Source organism: Cervus elaphus, chromosome 11 (genome assembly GCF_910594005.1).
Source record: "Cervus elaphus chromosome 11, mCerEla1.1, whole genome shotgun sequence".
In the NCBI taxonomy this organism is placed as follows: Eukaryota; Metazoa; Chordata; class Mammalia; order Artiodactyla; family Cervidae; genus Cervus; species Cervus elaphus.
Genome location: NC_057825.1, coordinates 7,860,209 through 7,878,270, shown reverse-complemented (window position 1 = coordinate 7,878,270; position 18,062 = coordinate 7,860,209). Strand labels below are relative to the sequence as shown.

Below are 18,062 nucleotides of genomic sequence, written 5' to 3'. Positions count from 1 at the left end.
GAAGCAGTGCGCAGCAGCTGCGGACACACAAACTTACTTGGTGACCCCTCTCTAAGCTTAGACGGTAAAGCGTCTGCCTGTAATGCGGGAAGACCTGGGTTCGATCCCTGGGTCGGGAAGATCCCTTGGAGAAGGAAATGGCAACCACTCCAGTCCTCTTGCCTGGAAAATTGCATGGATGGAAGAACCTGGTAGGCTAGTCCATGGGGGTCGAAAAGAGTCGGACAGGACTGAGGGACTTCACAGGTTCACTATAAGCCCATTGGCCCAATACGAAGGCGGGCTGGAATTTGGTTGCTACCCTAAGTGAGGGAAACCGAGGACTACAGGGTGAAAATGGCGGAGGCGGGGGGTTAAGCTCGGCCTTGAACGGCTAGACTAGCCGGGGCAGGGCCCTTCGGTGGCGTCGCGCGTCTCCATGACGACGCGGCGCGGCGCCCGGAAGAGGGCGGGGCTTCTGCTGCAGCTGCTGCTGGCGAGGCATCTCTGTGACGCCGGGGGCTGAGCCTAAATGGCTAAACCCGAGAGGCTCCCGGGGGGGTTTGAACTGGCCAATGGGCGAGCTGCCGACCGGGTGTCGGAAAAGGAGGCGGAAGCGGGGAGGAGTCGCCGCCGGGGCCGGACTGCATCCGCCGCGGCGTCTCCATGGCACGGCCCTGGCCTCCGACTTCAACGACTTCATAAGGCGGCGTTTCTGGGCGCAGCCGTGTCGCTCCTGGTGAGAGGCCGCCGGGAGGCGGGACCCAGGCCGCTCCGGGTTGGGGGGGCGCCCCCTTCGGGATCGCTGGATCCCGCTGCCCAGACACCCCCCCTGACCCACCCAGGCCGCCCCCCGCCTGCACGCTTGTCCCGCTCGGGTCAGAATCTGGACGAGCACCCCCCCCTGCCCCGCCCACCGGCGCGGGCCTTCTCCTCCCGCTAACGGGCGGGCCTCTCCTCACCTGGCCACACCGGCAGGGCGCTCTGCCACCTCCTCCTCTGCTGCCCTCCGGCAGGGCTTCGCCCTCCTCTCTATGGGCAGAAACGGGGCCCCTCCAGCCCGCTGGTGGGTGGTCGTCCTTCCTCTCTCCGCCGACGGAGACTGGGCCCGCACCCTCTTTTGCCCCGGCCGGTGGGCCCCGCCCCGTCCTCCTCGCCCTCCCTGGAGCGCATCGGCCCGACGGTTATTTGGGCAGGGCTCCTCGTAGGCAAGCGCTGTCCTCGGGGACCGCCTCCCGACCTAGTTTAGAAGGGCCTCCCTGGTCCGGCGGGCTTCCCTCCTGGGGAATCCTGCCCCCGGCTCCCTGCCACAACCCGGCGTCGACCCCGCTCTTAACTCGGATACTAAAATCCCAGCGGCCGCCGCAGCTGCTGTGCCCCTGGAGCAATTTTTCCCTCCGCCGTCGGGGGGTGGCCCACTCGTTGCCCCCTTTGCCCCGCCCCGGCAGCCTCCGCTCCTCCCTCCTCCAATTGCTATTGGCCTTCTCGGGTGTCTATTCTGCCGAGAACGCCCCTTCTCCTAGGAGACTGTTGCCTTGGCCCCGCCCCGAATGTCCCTCCAGCTCCCAGCGCCGGTTCCGGCCCTCTGGGGCCCACTTGGGGCCTAGCGGTTTTCTCCCAACTTCCTCGCAGCGCTAGCCAGCATCTCAGGTTTCCACCACTCCCGCCGCTGGTGACCACCCCACCATCCCTCTCGCTGGGGGGCCTGGGTGTGGTGATCCTTTTCCCTCGAAGTTCCGCCCCCTGTTGTCCCTCCCTAGGGAGCGGAGCTCTCACCGCCCTTGCCCACCGGGTCGCTCAGCCTCTCTCCTATCTTCCTCCCCACCCCACCCCCACCCCACCCCACCCCCCCAACTTCGGCAGGACAGTTGCTGTGCGACCTGGACAGTAGAGGAGCGTCTCCCAAGTTTTCATCCAACAGCCACCCCTAAAGCTTCCACCCTCCTCCCCTGAGAGGACGTTTGATGCCGGGCCCCTGAGATTCTCATTGACAAGCCCCTCTGGGTCCCCCTGAGCCAGAGCCTGCTGACCCATTTGCCCACCTTTGCGGCTTTGATGCCTAACCATGTCTGCCTCATCCTCAGGCGGCTCCCCCAGGTACTGCCGTTGTGGGGGGCACCTCTGCCAACAGGGCAGGGGAAACGTGGGCAGGGGCTCCCAGGCGGGGCTGGCTGAAGGATTCTTTTCCCAGCTTCCCTGTTTCTGTGTACTGAAGGCCTGGGCCAAAACATTCAAATCTAATTTTTAGGAGGAAGGAGGAAAATGCACTCACATGCCCTCTCTGCCTCCCTCTGGCCCTCTTTCCTCAGGTGCCCCAGTTCCTGGTAGCAAATAGGATCACCATTGTTGTCACTGGAATACTAGGCTCAGATCTTTTTTGAAAGGAGGCTAGGTGTCAGTAAATAACCATGTAAGAGGTGGATGTCGCAGTTACCCGTATCTTGATGGAATCCAGGTAGTCTGATGGAAAGCCTACTGAGAAAGAGAGCTTTTCCACATCTATTGACTTTTAAGTGTTCACAAATGATCTGAGGAGGAGAAACACCTGTCTACCCAGGTTTGGTAATTCCTTTGCTAGATGATTAGTAGGACTATTTATTTATTGTTTTCTTTTTTACCAAGGTGTGACATACATACAACAAAGTGTGTGCTAAAGTGCTTGAGAATTTTTCGTTGCATTTTTATATTGTGTTTTTTTCCCCCAAAATAAGGGAGGGTGAGGACAAGGTCGTATTTTGGGGTCTGTCTTTTAGGCAGTGGGATGGATCACATGTACTTTTCAAGTCCCTTCCTGTCTTGGAGTTCTTGGATGTACTGCTGCCAAAATTTGGAGATTAAATATTTGCTTTATTTGCATATTTGGTGAGGGGGCCATTTATGTATAAGTAAGATATGGTATTACAAAAAATAATAATAACCCTACCTCTTAGGTGCTTAAAGGGTAGCAAGTGAAATATTTTAGGTAATAATCATTTTTCATGCTCTTAGTTGAATATTTGATGATTAGTTTTATGAGACTGAGTCACAGAGGCTATTCCAGAGCCTATGGCTCTGTCTTTTCAGGTCAGTCGTTCCCTGAGCATTGTCCCAGGCAGTATTCTGGGCACTTTCACCCTCATCCAGGCTACTGTGTTGACTGTTACCCACATGCTGTCTGCTTTTTGTCTCCTGAAAGGATGACAGCTGGGCTTTTCAGTAAAAGGTCACAATAGTGTGACGCAATGGCAGGCTAAAAAGCCAGCGCTGCGACTGCTCACTGCCCCGTGTTTCCATCCTCCTGCTGGGCACACCATGAGTGTTTGGTGCTCGTGTCAAGGGAGCCAAGTAATTCCAGACTGGCTCTCCTAGCCGTGAACTCGTTAGCCACCATATATATATATAACTTCGGGAGAGCTAAGAAATAAAAGAGCCCTAGTTTTCTGCTTATAATCTGGTTCTTGTGCCTGGGTACAGGTTTCCATCGTGTGGAAAGAACGGAGTAACGAGTCTCACGCAGAAAAAGGTCTTGAGGACACCTTGCGGCGCACCCAGTGTTACCGTGACGGTAGGTGACATGTGCTCGGAGCAGCCCCTCCACCTGCGGTCCAGCCACAAAAAAAAACAAAACGCATGCTTCTGCTGGCACCCCGGTGGCCAGGCGCTCTGTTAAGTGCCTTCACACATAGACTGCTCATGGGTGAATTCAGTTTTGCCTGTGGTAAGGCTGCTGGGTGTGAGGAGGTTGTCTTAACCTAATCTTTCCAGACAAATTTCAAAAATAATGAAACAAATTTTCAAAAAAGAAAGAAGGAAAAAAAGTAAAAGAACGGGGATTGATAGGAGCTGCTGGTGGGCAGGGGGTCTGTGTTTGGCCCTGCTTATGTTGTCTTTAGAAGCTGTACAACCTTCTCATCTTGGCATTTGTTCCAGCTTTCTGTCTTGATCGTCTTTTACCTGCCTGCTGCTTGTTGTGTCTTGCACCCTAACCCGTCTGTGTATTTCCCATGCTAATCCACATGCCCTGTTCAGAATCCGGCGTGGCGGCCCCACCCGCTTTCCAGCTGTGCTGTGCTGCATCTCAGGAGGAGCCGTGCGTTCCAGCAGGCTTGCAAAGAGATGGAGCTCTGAGGACCCCGGGGCCTTGGGTCTGGGACTCTTGTGTAGAACCTGTGGGTCGCTCAGCCCCTTTTCTTGGGCGGCCTTGGGTCTCCCTTCTGGTCTTCAGTTGGCATCTCTGCATGAGCCTGCTGAACGGCACACCCGCCTCGCTTCCCACCTGCATGCCAGTAGTGCTGGTCGCTATTCTGCTCGCTTGGTGGCTAGGCTTTCAGTGGCCCCCAGAGGCTGTGAACTCGGTTTTTATGCCCAGTTTACTCATCCGCAGATCAACCTTTTTTGTGTTGTCCTCCCCCGCCTGCCAGAAGCGAACCATGAAGGACCGCTCTTCAACTCCCCCCTTACATGTTCACGTGGATGAGAACACCCCTGTCCACGTCCACATAAAAAAACTCTCCAAAACGTCAGCGACCAACAGCCAGGTAGGAGCATGCCAGGGGGGTGAGGCCAATGCACTCACTGTCAGAGGTCGGTCGCCTGGTTGGAAGGTAGGCAGGACAGTCACCCAGAAAAGGCAGCAGTAGCCTTAGTCAGAAGAGGCTCCCCTGCAGAGTTGGAAGCGGACGCCACTTGCAGAGTGACGCCACGGCCAGCTGTGTAGGGAAGTGACCCTGGGTTTGTCCCTTTCCACAGAAATCTCATAAGCGCGGAATGAAAGGGGACACCGTGAATGTGCGGCGGAGTGTCCGGGTGAAAACCAAGGTACCTTGGATGCCCCCTGGAAAATCATCCGCCCGGCATGTGGGATGCAATTGGGAGGTAGGCTCATTCTTGTTCAGGCTTTTCTTCTCGGACTGGTCAGGTTTTAGCAGGCCTTATGCTCGGTATGGTTCAGGGTTGGCTGTAGCTCTCAGAGATGTCCCAGTGGGTCCCGCTCACTGAGTGCTTTGCTAAACCCTGAAAGTACGAGAATCTTCTCAAGTCCTTCCAACACCGTAATGTGGTAGCTGCACCCGCTCTCCCGAGGTGCAGATGAGAACCCAAGGCTCAGAGAGGTGAAGTGTCACAGAGGGAGTAGCAGAGCTGGAGGTAGGACTCAGGGTGTCTCATCCTAGAGGTGGTACCCGTAGCCTCTCTGATTTGTATGTGAGGATCTAATACTGTGCTAGTGTCTGAAGCAGACTTGACAAATGTATACCAGAATGTACACATCCAGGAAGGCAGCTTCTCTTTTGTGGATAAGTGCATAAGAGACCATGCACTTACTCCGTAGATAGAATCAAAATCACTGGAATAGAGACTTGCCTGGTGGTGCAGTGGTTACGACTCAGCCCTCCTAATGCACAGGGCACAGGTTCTATCCCTGGTCAGGGAACTAAGATCCCACATGCCGCGTGGAGTGGCCAGAAACTTAAAAAAACATACATTGGAACAATCTCCTGAGGAATAATTGCCTTCAGTATTAGTGGCCAAGGTACCAGGAGAACTGTTGTCTTTTTTTGGCCATGCCTCAACACGTTTTGCTTGTCCATCCATCCTTCTGTGCAGTAATTCATGCATTTCTTGAGACATTTCTTGCTGTGCACTGGCAGCTCTGCCCTCTACGCTTACATTCTGGTCAATTGCAGTGAAGAAACCCAATGATAAGACAAGGCCTATGGCTGTGTTTTGGACCCGAAGTCTCATGATTGAGACGAGTAAAGGCCTTGAGACTACAGTCAGCCCACCATATCCGCCGGTTCTGCGTCTGTGGATTCAACCATCCAGAGATGAAAAACAAAAATCCAGAAAGTTCCAAAAAGCAAAACTTGAATTTGCTGTGTGACAGCAAATTACATAGCATTTCCATTGTATCAAGTATTATAAATAATCTAGAGAGAATTTAAAGTGTACAAGAGGATGCGCCTAGGTTACATGCAAATACTGCACCATTTTACATAAGGGACTTGAGCAGCCTCAGATTTCAGTATCCATGAGTCTTGGAACCAATCCCTGTGGATACCGAGGGGTGACCATATCTTAAGAGGATGATGCCTGCTCTGTTTTGAAAGATTTATCCTTTTTCTGAGAGCTTATTACTTTTAAAATTAGAAATAATTGTAATTACTTTGAAGTTTAGAGTCATACTTCATGCTCTTCACTCCCTGATTCATTTAATCCCTAAGAGACAAAGGGAGTTTGGTATTCTCGGGAGTACATGACAAGTGTTCTGACATCTCTCTCCCAGGAAGATTGGAATTAAAATGATTTCTAAGATTTTTCTACCGTTTGTACCTCACTAGCAATCAGTGAAATGTAAATTAGAACCAACTACATTTTCGAAGAAATAGCAAGCTATCATTTTTGTTGAGTGGAAAGAAGTTGAACAGATTCAGAATATCTTCTGTTGACAAGCATATAGGGCTATCACCGAATCTTTTTAGATAGTTTTTGAGTGGATGGTTTGGCAGCATTTATCTAAACATGGATTCTGTAGTTCTGCACTTGAGAATTGATGCTCAAAAAGTCACAGAAGAGCACAGGAATCTGTGTGTAACAGGATGTTTGCTGAAGCATTGTTTGTATTAGGGAAAAATTAGACGCCATCTAACGGAGGGTATTGGTTAAAATTAAGATGCATCCATACAATGGAGTGCCACACAACCACTGCTAGATGGAGGCGGGTGTCTCTATAAGCACCACGTGGCACCGCATGGAGGGTGTGGCCCTGTCTGTGCAGAAAAGGACATCTGTGTACAGTCCACGTGTGTGTGAATATGTTTGTATGTACAAACATGTTCTGGGAGGCAATACTAGAAGTAGCAAGCAGTGATTACCTCCGGGTGTGGGAGGCTTTACTGCTTTATCTTTTTGTGGTCTGCCTGAATGTCTTTATCACATAATATATTTTATAGTTTAAAACACTTTTTTTAAATTTTTAGTGAAGAGACTTAGGTAGTTTTTTGGAAATATAAATATCAAAAATCATGCCGCTGTGGAAATGGACTTCCTGTTGACATGGGTTGCTAGGAGCCATGGTCCCCTCTAGAAAGCTGAGTACCTCTTCCAGGCCTGGGGCCACAGAATCCTAGAAATGGAGGGGCCCAGAGATGTGGCCGACCATCCCTTGAGCAGTAGCTGTCTCTCATGCTGTCCTCTTGGACTAGCTCCTCTCCACTTTTCAGTGGCCTCCCATGTTCCCAGCAGGCCTCAGCCCATCCTTACATTATCGACAAGAGAGAAAAGACCTTAGGAGGAGGAAGTTTGTGGTGGAGCTGGACATGGACTCCAGTAGCTGCTATGTGATGTGGGGATTCTTGTTTGATTTTTTTTTTTTTTGATTCTTGTTTGATTTTTAAAACCTCTTCTGGTACCTAAGATATCTTTGGGAGAAAACACGTCTGGGTTTTTTTCCTCTGTTATTAAGCAAGTCATCTGTTTTTATGATGGAAAGTTGAAAATACTATAAAAGAGACAGTCACTTGTAATTCCAGCACACACATCAGAAGCGTGCTGCTTGTTGACTTTTTACAAACTGTGTAACTATCACCCACCTCCAAAATCAGCATCACCAGCTTCCCCAGAAGGTCCTCTCTGGTCTTGTTCTTCTCGCTCCCACCCTTGAATGAAACCAGTGAAACTTACTATTTTGGTACATTTATTATCACTTTTTCTGATGCAGAGTTTTTTCTTTTTTTAAATTATAATCATATTATCTATATATTTTTCTATTGTCCTCCTTTTATAGATTAAGAATAACTTTTTTTTTCTTATAAAAGCAATGCATAGTCATTGTTGAAAAATCAGAAAATCAAAATCAGCCCAGGGAAGAAAGTAAAAAAGACCTGTAATTCTACCACCCCGAGAAGACCCCTGTAACTTTAGGTGCCAGCTTTCCGGATCCTTTCTTGTGAATATACTCATTCTTTTGATTTTTGTAGCAGTGGGATTATATTTTACTTATTGAACAACCTTTTTTCCCTTATATTTTGACTATATTTACATTGTACATTATTTTTTTAAGGCCTTATTCCATTGTATGTACATTTGTGTACTGTTAAGTTTTTAACCTGTACTGTCTGCTTGTACATTTATCTATATCCTAACCTGAATTTAAATATTGATTCACATTCTTAGTTATTCTTGATAAATTCCTCAAAATAGAGTGTACTGGGGTAAAGAGCACATACATTTTAAAATTGCACCCTATGTGTCTTATTTGTTTGACATAACCAGCTACACGCTTGTAAAACACATCCTTTATTCCTGATAGCCATCGTCTTGCCCTAGAAATTGGCACAGAAGTTTAACCACCTTAGCTTAAGAGAAGCAAAAAACTGCAAATAGTGAGAAATAACAATTACTTAATGCACTGGAATAAATGTGTAGAATGAGAGAGTCAAAAAGTTCAATGTATCAAATCCCCATGGAAATGCTGGCCCCCAGATTAGAATTTCTTTTTGAAGTCTCAAAGGTCTTACTCAGCTTTACATAAACTTCTCCTAGGGGGACATGCATTTAAAAAAAATTTTTTTTTCTGTTGATATATTTAAGTAAACATTTTCCAGACACACTATTTTAACCCTAAATTAGTCTGTATGCTTTTCTAATACCATTTTCTCCATGCCAAAATAACAATGATTCATCCTGAAAACTTCATTTCTATTTTTTTTTTTCCAAACTTCATTTATTAATCATATAGTGTTGGGTCAAACTTCAGATCTCCACTTGTCCTTAAAATACCTGTTATAGAAGCTTTGTGTGCCTTTGCAATGATCCACTATCATGTATTCATATTCTTTTAAAAAACTTGCCATATTTCATGAGTCTTGGTTATTACTGGTTTTGCCAATTTGTTATGTCCTTCATTTTAAACTTGACACTGTAACGCAGGCTTTTTATTTCTATATTAGAAGAGCTTCAGAAACATCATTTAAATGAGGGTAGGTAATGAGATAACGTTCCACCAAGAAGGTTGGTGTGTCCTTTCCTCTGGGGTCCCTGTGGTTGCCCTTCAGCGGTTTTAGCTCTTCCTGCCCAGTGGACAGTCGGGGCTGGTGGGACCAGTGGCTGCAGTTCTGCCTTGTGAGTGCACGTATTTCTCCCTCCTCTACATCAGAATCCACCTCACTGCCTGGAGATCACGCCACCATCTTCAGAAAAGCTGGTCTCCGTGATGCGGTTAAGTGACCTCTCTACAGAAGATGATGACTCCGGTCACTGTAAAATGAACCGTTATGATAAGAAGATTGACAGTTTAATGAACGCGGTTGGTTGTCTCAAGTCTGAGGTGAGGGAGGTAAGGGGCTGGACTGCCTAGTGTCCCGAGGCCACTGGAGACTTGTCAGGTGGTGTCCTGGTGGACACCCCCTTCCAGCTGCCTCTGCAGGCCTCCCAGGGTTTCAGATGCCCTTGTGGAGGTAGTCAGGGCAACCTGGGATTCCTCTCCATCAAGCATTTAGCCCGGGCCTGGCCCTGACCTTGCCAGGTGCTCTGTATGGATGGCCTGGTTTGATTTTTTTTTTTTTTTTGGCAACAGTAAATGAAGTCGATGGTATTATTGTCCCTGTTTTGGAGATGAAATGACTGGAACACTAGGGCCTCTTTTCCGTTTTTATGCAGAAGTTTAAAAAAAAAAACAAAGCAATTGCCCAGAGAGGCGAAGGAAGTTTGTCCTCAGTTGCTGGGCTGTGTCTTTGGGTGGGACCTGGAAATCCAAGGGCCCCCAAGTACGAAGCTGGCGGAGTGGCCTCAGACTCCAGGCTGTGGCTGCTGGTGGGGCCTGTGTCCTTAGCCTCCGCTACGCCCAGGGCCCACCGGCCTCCCCAGAGAACCTGGGGCTGGTGGCTGTCTGGCAACAGGCCCGCCTTTCTCCACAGCCTGCGAGGCAGGGGCCTTTTAGTGATATCTCCTCCGGTGGTGTGCCAGCTGAACCACCGTTTGTATCCTGGCTCCGTCCCCAAGCAGAAAGTCACTCAGGCGCTGCCCCCTCCATTTCCTCAGTGACAAGATGAGAGGAACAGTGACCGCCCAGGGTCTTTGTGACGCCTGACTGAGCTGCGGCCAGAGGACCCCCCCTCCCGCCCCCGCCATGACACTTGAGCGCTCAGTCCGAGGTGCCCTCCGCTTGGTCCCGAGCGATGGGCCTCGAGATGTGGGGAGGGGCCGCCTCCCCTCAGTGGCCCCTGGCTGCGTGCCCCCACACAGGTCAAGATGCAGAAGGGAGAGCGCCAGATGGCCAAAAGGTTCCTGGAGGAGCGGAAGGAGGAGCTGGAGGAGGTGGCCCAAGAGCTGGCCGAGACCGAGCACGAGAACACGGTGCTGCGGCACAACATCGAGCGCATCAAGGAGGAGAAGGACTACACCATGTGAGCGGCCCGCCCCCGGCGCCTGCCCGCCCCCGGCCCGGCCCCAGGGTCAGCACGGTCACCAGTGCACTCCTGATCCCCTGCGGAGTGCAGTGGGGGAGGGCATCGGGGAGATCTTTGTGTAAAAAAAAAACAAAAGAGTCCCTCAGGACACCTAGGAGCCAGGCAGTGGGTACGAGGGCAGAAGACGCGGCCGGTCGCAGGATCGTGTTCTGGGAAGGCCCCAAGGAGGGAGGCGTCTGTGACTGAGAAGTAAAAAAGCAGGCCAGAGCGAGGGCAATAGGGTGGGCCAAGGGCAGGGGTGCCACAGGTTCGCAAGGGCTCTTGGTGCCCACTTGGAGGCATTTGCATTGAGGGTGCTTGGGAGCCACTGAAGGGTGATGGAAGCAAGGGAGCGGTGTGACCGGACGTGGGGAGAGCGGAGGGGAGAGCTCAGAAGTGGATCTGAAGATGGTGGCTAGGTGACCTTGGCAGTGGCCGGGGGCTGCGGTGACACTGGTTTCTGAGAGGCAAGCAGGTGGCAGCACGTCTCCTGGTATGGAGGCCCCGCTCTGGTGACCGCATTTCCTTCCAGAAGGCCGAGCGGGCCTGAAGGGCCATCCCTGCCCCCCTCCCCCACTCCTGTACCCTGACCAGGAGATGAGGCTCGCAGGGCATTGTGAGGCGAGCCTCGCAGCTTCAGGTGGGCAGGGCCCTGGGGGGCGGCTCACAGGGTCCTGTTCTTTCTGGCCCCAGGCTGCAGAAGAAACACCTCCAGCAGGAGAAGGAGTGCCTCATGTCCAAGCTCGTGGAGGCTGAGATGGATGGGGCTGCTGCTGCCAAACAAGTCATGGCCCTGAAGGACACCATCGGGAAACTGAAATCGGTAAGCGGCCGCCAAAGCCGCCCAGCCCGGGGCTGGGCCCAGAGAGGGGGCACCTGCAGACTCTGGCGGGGTCTTTACGCAGTCATCATGCTGACTTTATGACATCTTCAGGCCAGGGCAGGGCACTCTTAACTCCTCAGCCCCCCCCTTCTCACTTCTGGGGCCTGACCCTCGAAGATGACCTTTGGTAGCCGGGGCCTCCGAGGAGATGTCATCATGGGTCTCCTGGGATCACAGTAAATCCAGGCATCTGTCTGATTCTTGCAAGTATCAGGCACCAAGTATATCGTCCAGGAAGTGCACCTCTTCCAGGAAGCCTGCCCTAACTGCTCTTGCCCACACTGAGCTCTCCGGCCCCTTTCTCTGCCTGGCACTCTCAGCAGGCTCAGCTCCAGCCCATCCCTTCTGGTCTTCCTCCTGCAGCTGCCTTGCCCAGCTCTTCTTGCCCAGGCTTCCTGGCACCAGGGACTCCTAAGTTCCCCATGGAAATTCCCTGTGCCAGCTCTTCCATTCTCCCCTTGTGCCTGGCAAGATTGCCTCCTGTGTTCCAGGAGAAACAGATGACCTGCTCGGACATCAACACCCTAACGAGGCAGAAGGAACTTCTCCTGCAGAAGCTGAGCACATTTGAAGAGACCAACCGCACTCTGCGAGACCTGCTGAGGGATCAACACTGCAAAGAGGTGAGGGGCGGCCCCCGCCCCACCCAGGCTCCCATGCAGAGCCTGGGCCCTTCCAGCCCTGCAGGCTCCTGTCTGTAAAAAGAAAATATTCTCGGTGCTTGCTGACCTGAGGGGTCATAGGAAGATTGGCTGAAATCAATCACATGAAACGCCGGGCATCTGGTAGACAGACTGCCTTCCTTTTTGAAGCGGGCCTGGCAGTACAAGAAGGACCTTGGAAGTCAGAAGGGCAGTGGGGAGTCAGGGAGGGGTTTTAGCCCATCCCAGGGTTCCTGTGGCAAAGCAGGCAGAGGAGGAGACCTGAGTTTTAGGAAGTAGGAGGCTTAATGGCTGGCAGATACATTGTATGATATCACTTTGTTTTCTTAAAAAAAAATGGTCTCAAATATATTTTATGTTAGCAAATGATTCTGAAAAGACTGACAGCATAAACAGCTCTCTTCCCACTTGGTTCAACCCAAAGGGGTACCTGGAGTCTCAAAATGCCAGTCCTGACAAGATGGTATTTTTCTTAGATTTTGTTTATTTGCTTGTTTAGGACTTTTTTTTTTTTTTTTTTTTTTGGCTGCTTCGTGCAGTTTGTGGGATCCTAGACCCCTGACTGGGGGTCAAACCCACACTCCCTGTCATGGAAACTCAGAGTCCCAATGACTGGACTGCCAGGGAATTCCCTATTTTTCTTAGTTTACCATCTTTTTTTTAAAAAGCAGTGTCACCTTCCTTTGCTTTTATTTTAAAAATTAACGTTTAAAACAATAGTGGACCTGCTATCCAACTTTCTAAACAAAACCTTGTCCACATGACTGAATCCGTCTTGGTCTCCTTTGTCAATAACCTCATCTCCCTCCCATCAGAGGGGAACTTTATCTGCGTTCCGATAGTTTTTCTCTTGGGTATGCATCCTCAAGCAACGTATGGTATAGTTTAGCATGTTCTCAGACTTGACATAAATGATATTGTTCCATGTGTATTCTTACTTTGCGTTTTTCAGTCAATGTTTTCATGAGATCTATCCATTTTTATCCTTGAAACCTAAGGTGGTTCATTTGCCCTGCTCTATTCCGTTTTGTGACAGTACCACAACTTATTTACTCACCCTTCCGTTGATGGAGGCAGTTTTCAGTTGTTTGCGCTCACAAGCAGTGTTATTTTGCACATTCGTCTGGACTATTCTGGTGTTCTTGAGAGTTTCCAGAATATATTTCTATGACTTTTACTAGTTACAGCTAAATTATCCTCTTAAAATATTTCTGTCTCATTTCTAGTTCAGTGTTCATGGGTGGGTGATTTTTAATCTCTCTGGGCCTTGGATTTCCCACCTATAAAATGGGAATAGCATCTTTCACATGGGGTGGTAAGGGATTTAGAGATGTTGCCTGGATGAGGATTGTGTGTACTCCCGGCACGCGGTGGGTGCTTGGTAAATGGTGGCTGAGGCTACTGCTTGTCTTGGGACTGGAGGGGCTTTCAGAAAACTTCTTCCTACCAGTTGTTTTCCCTTTTTGCCTTCTTACCTCCTATTATACCAGCCTGGAAGCCCAGACTCTCCAGTTGGAGGTGAGGGGTCAGCTAATTTAAACTCCCACCCATAGCAGGTGTCCCCAGTTCTATCCAGGTGCTCACCTCCTCCTGCCTGTGCGGCCCTCGGGACTGCACCCCCACCTCAGTGCTTCCTGGGGAGTGCTCAGAGCGGTGGGGGCAGTGTCCCGGCTCTGGAGTTCTTTGGCTTTGGGCACAGCTCTGCCTTTTCCGACTGTGATCTCAGGCAGCTGACTTCACTTCTCCCAGCCTCAGTCTCTTGGTCTGTGAAGTGGGCGTGGTGACAGTGCTTGGCTCCACAGGGTGGGGGATTTGCTGTGGTCACGTGCTAGTCTGTGTAGAGTCCCCCAGAGGCTCAGAGGGCGTCATGGCCTATCCTTTGGATCCCCGGTCCAGGCTTTCATCCTGTGTTCTTTGCCTCTTGTTGCCAGAGAAACCACAGTGCTGTCTTCTTTCAGTTCCTGGGTCCCCGGGAAATTTCGGGATCAGGGAGCCCTTTTCTCTTGGCCCGTTAGGGTGAACTGAGGGACTGAAATGGAAAGAGGAGTGAGCCTTCTTCTAGGGGTACTTTGTTCAGGTGCCCGGGAGGAAGGATAGAGATGGTTCACAAAGACACAGCCCAGTGTGAAAGTGGGCAAGGGTGTGAGCAGGCAGTCTGGGGAAGGGGAAGCCTAAATGGCTAAATAAGCATGAGAGTTATTTAATAATTCAGTAATTAGGGAAGTGTGAATTAACAGAAGGGTTCATGCTGGCAAGACTGGCAAGAGGTAGAGGCTGGCTGCTGCCCGGTGCTCTCAGATCCTGCTTGAAGGTGTGTGAGTCAGTGCAGGCATTATGCAGGGCATGTCAGCTGTCACAAATCACAAACCTTCTGGCCCAGCCATTCTTACCCTTTGTATCAGTCCTGGAGAGACACCATGGTATATGCTCAACATGTCTATTGCTGCAGTATTTTACAGCTGCAAAACCTGGTATTTATTGTTGCAAAACCCAGGAGCCACCTTATTGTCCAAAAGTTATGGGGGGAGGTTAAAAATACCGCTGCATTTTAGAGACAGAAAGCAGATTAGGGGTTAGGGAATTCCCTGATGGTCTAGTAGTTAGGCCAGAGAAGGCAATGGCAACTCACTCCAGTACTCTTGCCTGGAAAATCCCATGGACGGAGGGGCCTGGTAGGCTGCAGTCCATGGGGTCGCTAGGAGTCAGACATGACTGAGCGACTTCACTTTCACTTTTCACTTTCATTTATTGGAGAAGCAAGTGGTAACCCACTCCAGTATTCTTGCCTGGAGAATCCCAGGGACGGGGGAGCCTGGTGGGCTGCCGTCTATAGGGTCGCACAGAGTCGGGCGTGACTGAAGCCACTTAGCAGCAGCAGCAGCAGCAGCCAGTGGTTAGGACTTGGCACTTTCACTGCCAGGGCCAGGGTTCAGTCCCTGGTCAGGGAACTAAGATCCTGCAAGTCATGTGGCATGCCACCCCAGCCCACCCCTACACACTAAAAGCACAGATTGGGGGTTTCTGGGGGCAGGGAGGAAGAGAAAATGGAGACTGACTGCTTGACAGGTGCGGGTTTCTTTCTAGGTGATGAAAAAATTCTGAAAGTAGATAGTAGTGGGTCTTCCCTGGTGGCTCAGACAGTAAAGAATCCTCCTGCAATGTAGGAGATCTGGGTTCGATATCTGCGTTGGGAAGATCCCCTGGAGGAGGGCATGGCCGCTCCAGTATTCTTGCCTGTAGAATTCCATGGACAGAGGAGCCTGGCAGGCTATAGTCCATAGGGTCACGAAGAGTCGGACACGACTGAGCGACTAATACTTTGACTTTTCTCTTTCAGATGGTAGTGACGGTTACATAGCATTGTAAATGTACCATATGCCACTGAATTTTACACTTAAAAATGGCGGCAAAGTTTGTTATATTTTACCAAATATACCAAAAACTGTTGAATTGTACATTTTAAATGGATGACCTGTATCTGAATTTATATCTCAATAAATGTGTTTTTTAAGAATCCAGTTGTAGACAGAATTACAGTATGGTATCATTTTGGTAAAATTACACATTAATTCCTTCCCACCCCTTACCTCCCAAAAGATAGTTCTCTAGGTGTAGCTCTGTGTAAATGCAGAAAGAAAGGAAGGGCAGGACAGTCACCAAACTCGCCACTGTAGGACTGGGTTTGGAGGTGGGGATGAGGGCTTCACTAAATATTTTATGATGAGTATATAATTCATTACTTCCATCATGAGAAATATAATTTTCAGGAAAGGAATAGGATCTAGAGGAAGTAGACATCTCAGTTTATTGGTTAACGAGTTGGCTTTTCCTGCCTTCCCTTAAAGGATTCCGACAGACTGATGGAACAGCAAGGGACACTATTGAAACGGCTGGCGGAGGCGGACTCTGAGAAAGCGGTAACACACAGCGCCCCCTGCCTGCCAGAGCGGGTATAGGCGACAGCATAGAGGTGCTGAGCGGCTGCAGGAGGGCTGGAGCCCTGCTCCGATATTTTTGGGGGGCTCTTAGTTTCATGATCTGTAAAAAATATGAAGCAGATATTCCCATCCCTCCTGCTCCACTGGGCTTGTCTAGCTGCTCACTTGAGAGCTTGAATCACCAAGTTGGACGCCAGCCTGAGGGATGGTGATGGTGGTGATGGATTTGTAAGCCATCAGTTTGTTCTCTGAATTTCCTCGTTTGTATTACGGTGTAGACTTCTTGACCCCAAAATTTCAGTTCTCCTAAGGAATCTCTGCCAAGGCAGCATGTTCCAAAGTCTGTTCCATGGAACCCTGAGTTCCTCAAGTGTTAATGGGTATAAGAAACAAAAGAGGGGGGGAGTGATACATGGCCAAATAAATATGGGAAACTACTGACCAGCCTGAATGGCACATTCAACAAGCTGTTTAACTTCAAGACTTTCTGGAGCATTAGATGTATTAATGTCTGTTGTGAGGTTCTGAGAGAGAGAAAGAAATAGAGACCATGATTCCCAAGGTTTGGCCCTTGGTGCCTGGCTGAACATCACTAGGATTCAGCAGTCATGGTGATAATGCCTGAATGTGCATTCGCAGCTCGAGAGCCTTGTCAAATTACGATACATCAGTAAATGGAAATACTAAGGTGCTTTATCAAAAGATACATATTTAATCACACTATGGTAAACATGGTCATACAGCAAAATATGTACTTGGCTTTTTAGTCTGTGTTAACAGTGGTTATCTCTGGGTGGGAGATTGTGGGTATTCCTTAGTGTTTTTTGTGTGTGTCAGTATTTCCCACAGTTAACATTATTTTAAATTGTTATTAAAAAAAATTGTGATACAGATGTTAGGTGCTTCCTGCTTGATCTCTGTGACATGGGCCAGTGTCTTTGGGACTTGAGCCCAGTGGCCAGGCACTCACAGGAGTCTTGTCCTCCCTGGGCTGAGCCTCCTCTCCCTTCCCAGGGAGCTCATGACAGTCTTTTCTCCCCAGCGCCTGCTATTACTGCTGCAAGACAAAGACAAGGAGGTGGAAGAGCTCCTCCAGGAAATACAATGTGAGAAGGTACCATCCCCGACAGTCGCTCCTCCGTGTGGGCCGGGAGAGTGCGCTCTTCCAGTTCGTGGGTAGAGTGTGCTCTGGAATTGCAGAGCTGGGTTCAAATCCTGGCTCTTGTCACTTTCTCTGTCTCTCCAAAGGCTCAAGCAAAGACAGCATCTGAGCTTTCCAAGTCCATGGAGACCATGCGGGGGCATTTGCAAGCACAGCTTCGGTGCAAAGAGGCGGAGAACAGTCGCCTGTGTATGCAGATCAAGGTACCGGCTTGGCCCCACTGGTGGGAAAGGGAGAGGGCAGGGCCTGGCAGTCCAGGGACTGTGGCCTGGCCAAGGTGCTCACATTCAGGATTTGCCCCTAAAGGTTTCGGGGGTGCTGCTGCCAAAGCACTCTGAGCCAGTGGCAAGGGACACTCTGGGCCAGGGGCAAGAGCAGGGGTTTGGGTGTTCTTCCCAGCAGTGACCAGTGGGTGCCATGCTCCTGAGCCAGTCACGTAATTCCTTAGGCCTCCAGTTCTCCTAACTACCCATGGGGTGGGTAGGGGGTAGGGGGTGGGCTGACGTCTTTGAGCCAGGGACCCTCTAAGGTCACAGCTCTGCTGAGTAACTGAGGAATATCTCTGACTACTGGGAGTTCAGGGAAGGATGCCAGAAGAGTTCTATTTTAACACCAAGACCCAGCGGGTTCCGTGATGGGAGAGGTGTTTTGGGGAGCTGGGCAGGGCCCTCACATCTCTGGTCTGTATCACCTCCCACACAGTTGACCTGATTTCTGTCTCCCTCATTCCTCCTTTTTGCTGCCCGCCACCCCCCCCCACCCCGCACCGCACCCTTCTCCGGACTTCTTGTCTCTCCTCCACCATTGTCCCTGCCTCCCAGAACCTGGAGCGCAGCGGAAACCAGCACAAGGCAGAAGTGGAGGCCATCATGGAGCAGCTGAAGGAACTGAAGCAGAAGGGAGAGCGAGACAAAGAGTCCTTGAAGAAAGCCATCCGAGCCCAAAAAGAGAGAGCCGAGAAGAGCGAGGAGTATGCTGAGCAGCTGCACGTGCAACTTGCCGACAAGGTAGTGG

The 18,062-nt window shown here is 50.3% G+C and overlaps 1 protein-coding gene across 6 annotated transcripts in view; it reads left to right on the top strand.

The window, feature by feature from the left end:
• The first annotated feature begins 474 nt into the window (after positions 1 to 474).
• Positions 475 to 18,062, top strand: part of ODF2 (outer dense fiber of sperm tails 2) — a 29,957-nt gene continuing 12,369 nt past the window's right edge. The window contains exons 1-13 of one of the 6 annotated variants that reach the window (XM_043916714.1): positions 948 to 1,629; positions 1,843 to 2,076; positions 3,433 to 3,523; positions 4,380 to 4,496; positions 4,708 to 4,776; positions 9,113 to 9,283; positions 10,201 to 10,361; positions 11,097 to 11,226; positions 11,778 to 11,909; positions 15,794 to 15,865; positions 16,929 to 17,000; positions 17,135 to 17,251; positions 17,870 to 18,055. In XM_043916714.1, coding sequence (XP_043772649.1) covers positions 2,045 to 2,076; positions 3,433 to 3,523; positions 4,380 to 4,496; positions 4,708 to 4,776; positions 9,113 to 9,283; positions 10,201 to 10,361; positions 11,097 to 11,226; positions 11,778 to 11,909; positions 15,794 to 15,865; positions 16,929 to 17,000; positions 17,135 to 17,251; positions 17,870 to 18,055 — 1,350 coding nt within the window. In that variant the 5' untranslated portion in view covers positions 948 to 1,629; positions 1,843 to 2,044. Of the gene's footprint in view, positions 719 to 947; positions 1,630 to 1,842; positions 2,077 to 3,432; positions 3,524 to 4,342; positions 4,497 to 4,707; positions 4,834 to 9,112; positions 9,284 to 10,200; positions 10,362 to 11,096; positions 11,227 to 11,777; positions 11,910 to 15,793; positions 15,866 to 16,928; positions 17,001 to 17,134; positions 17,252 to 17,869; positions 18,056 to 18,062 lie in introns of those variants that run through there. The other 5 variants (XM_043916712.1, XM_043916711.1, XM_043916709.1 and 2 more) reach the window with 5 other exon arrangements.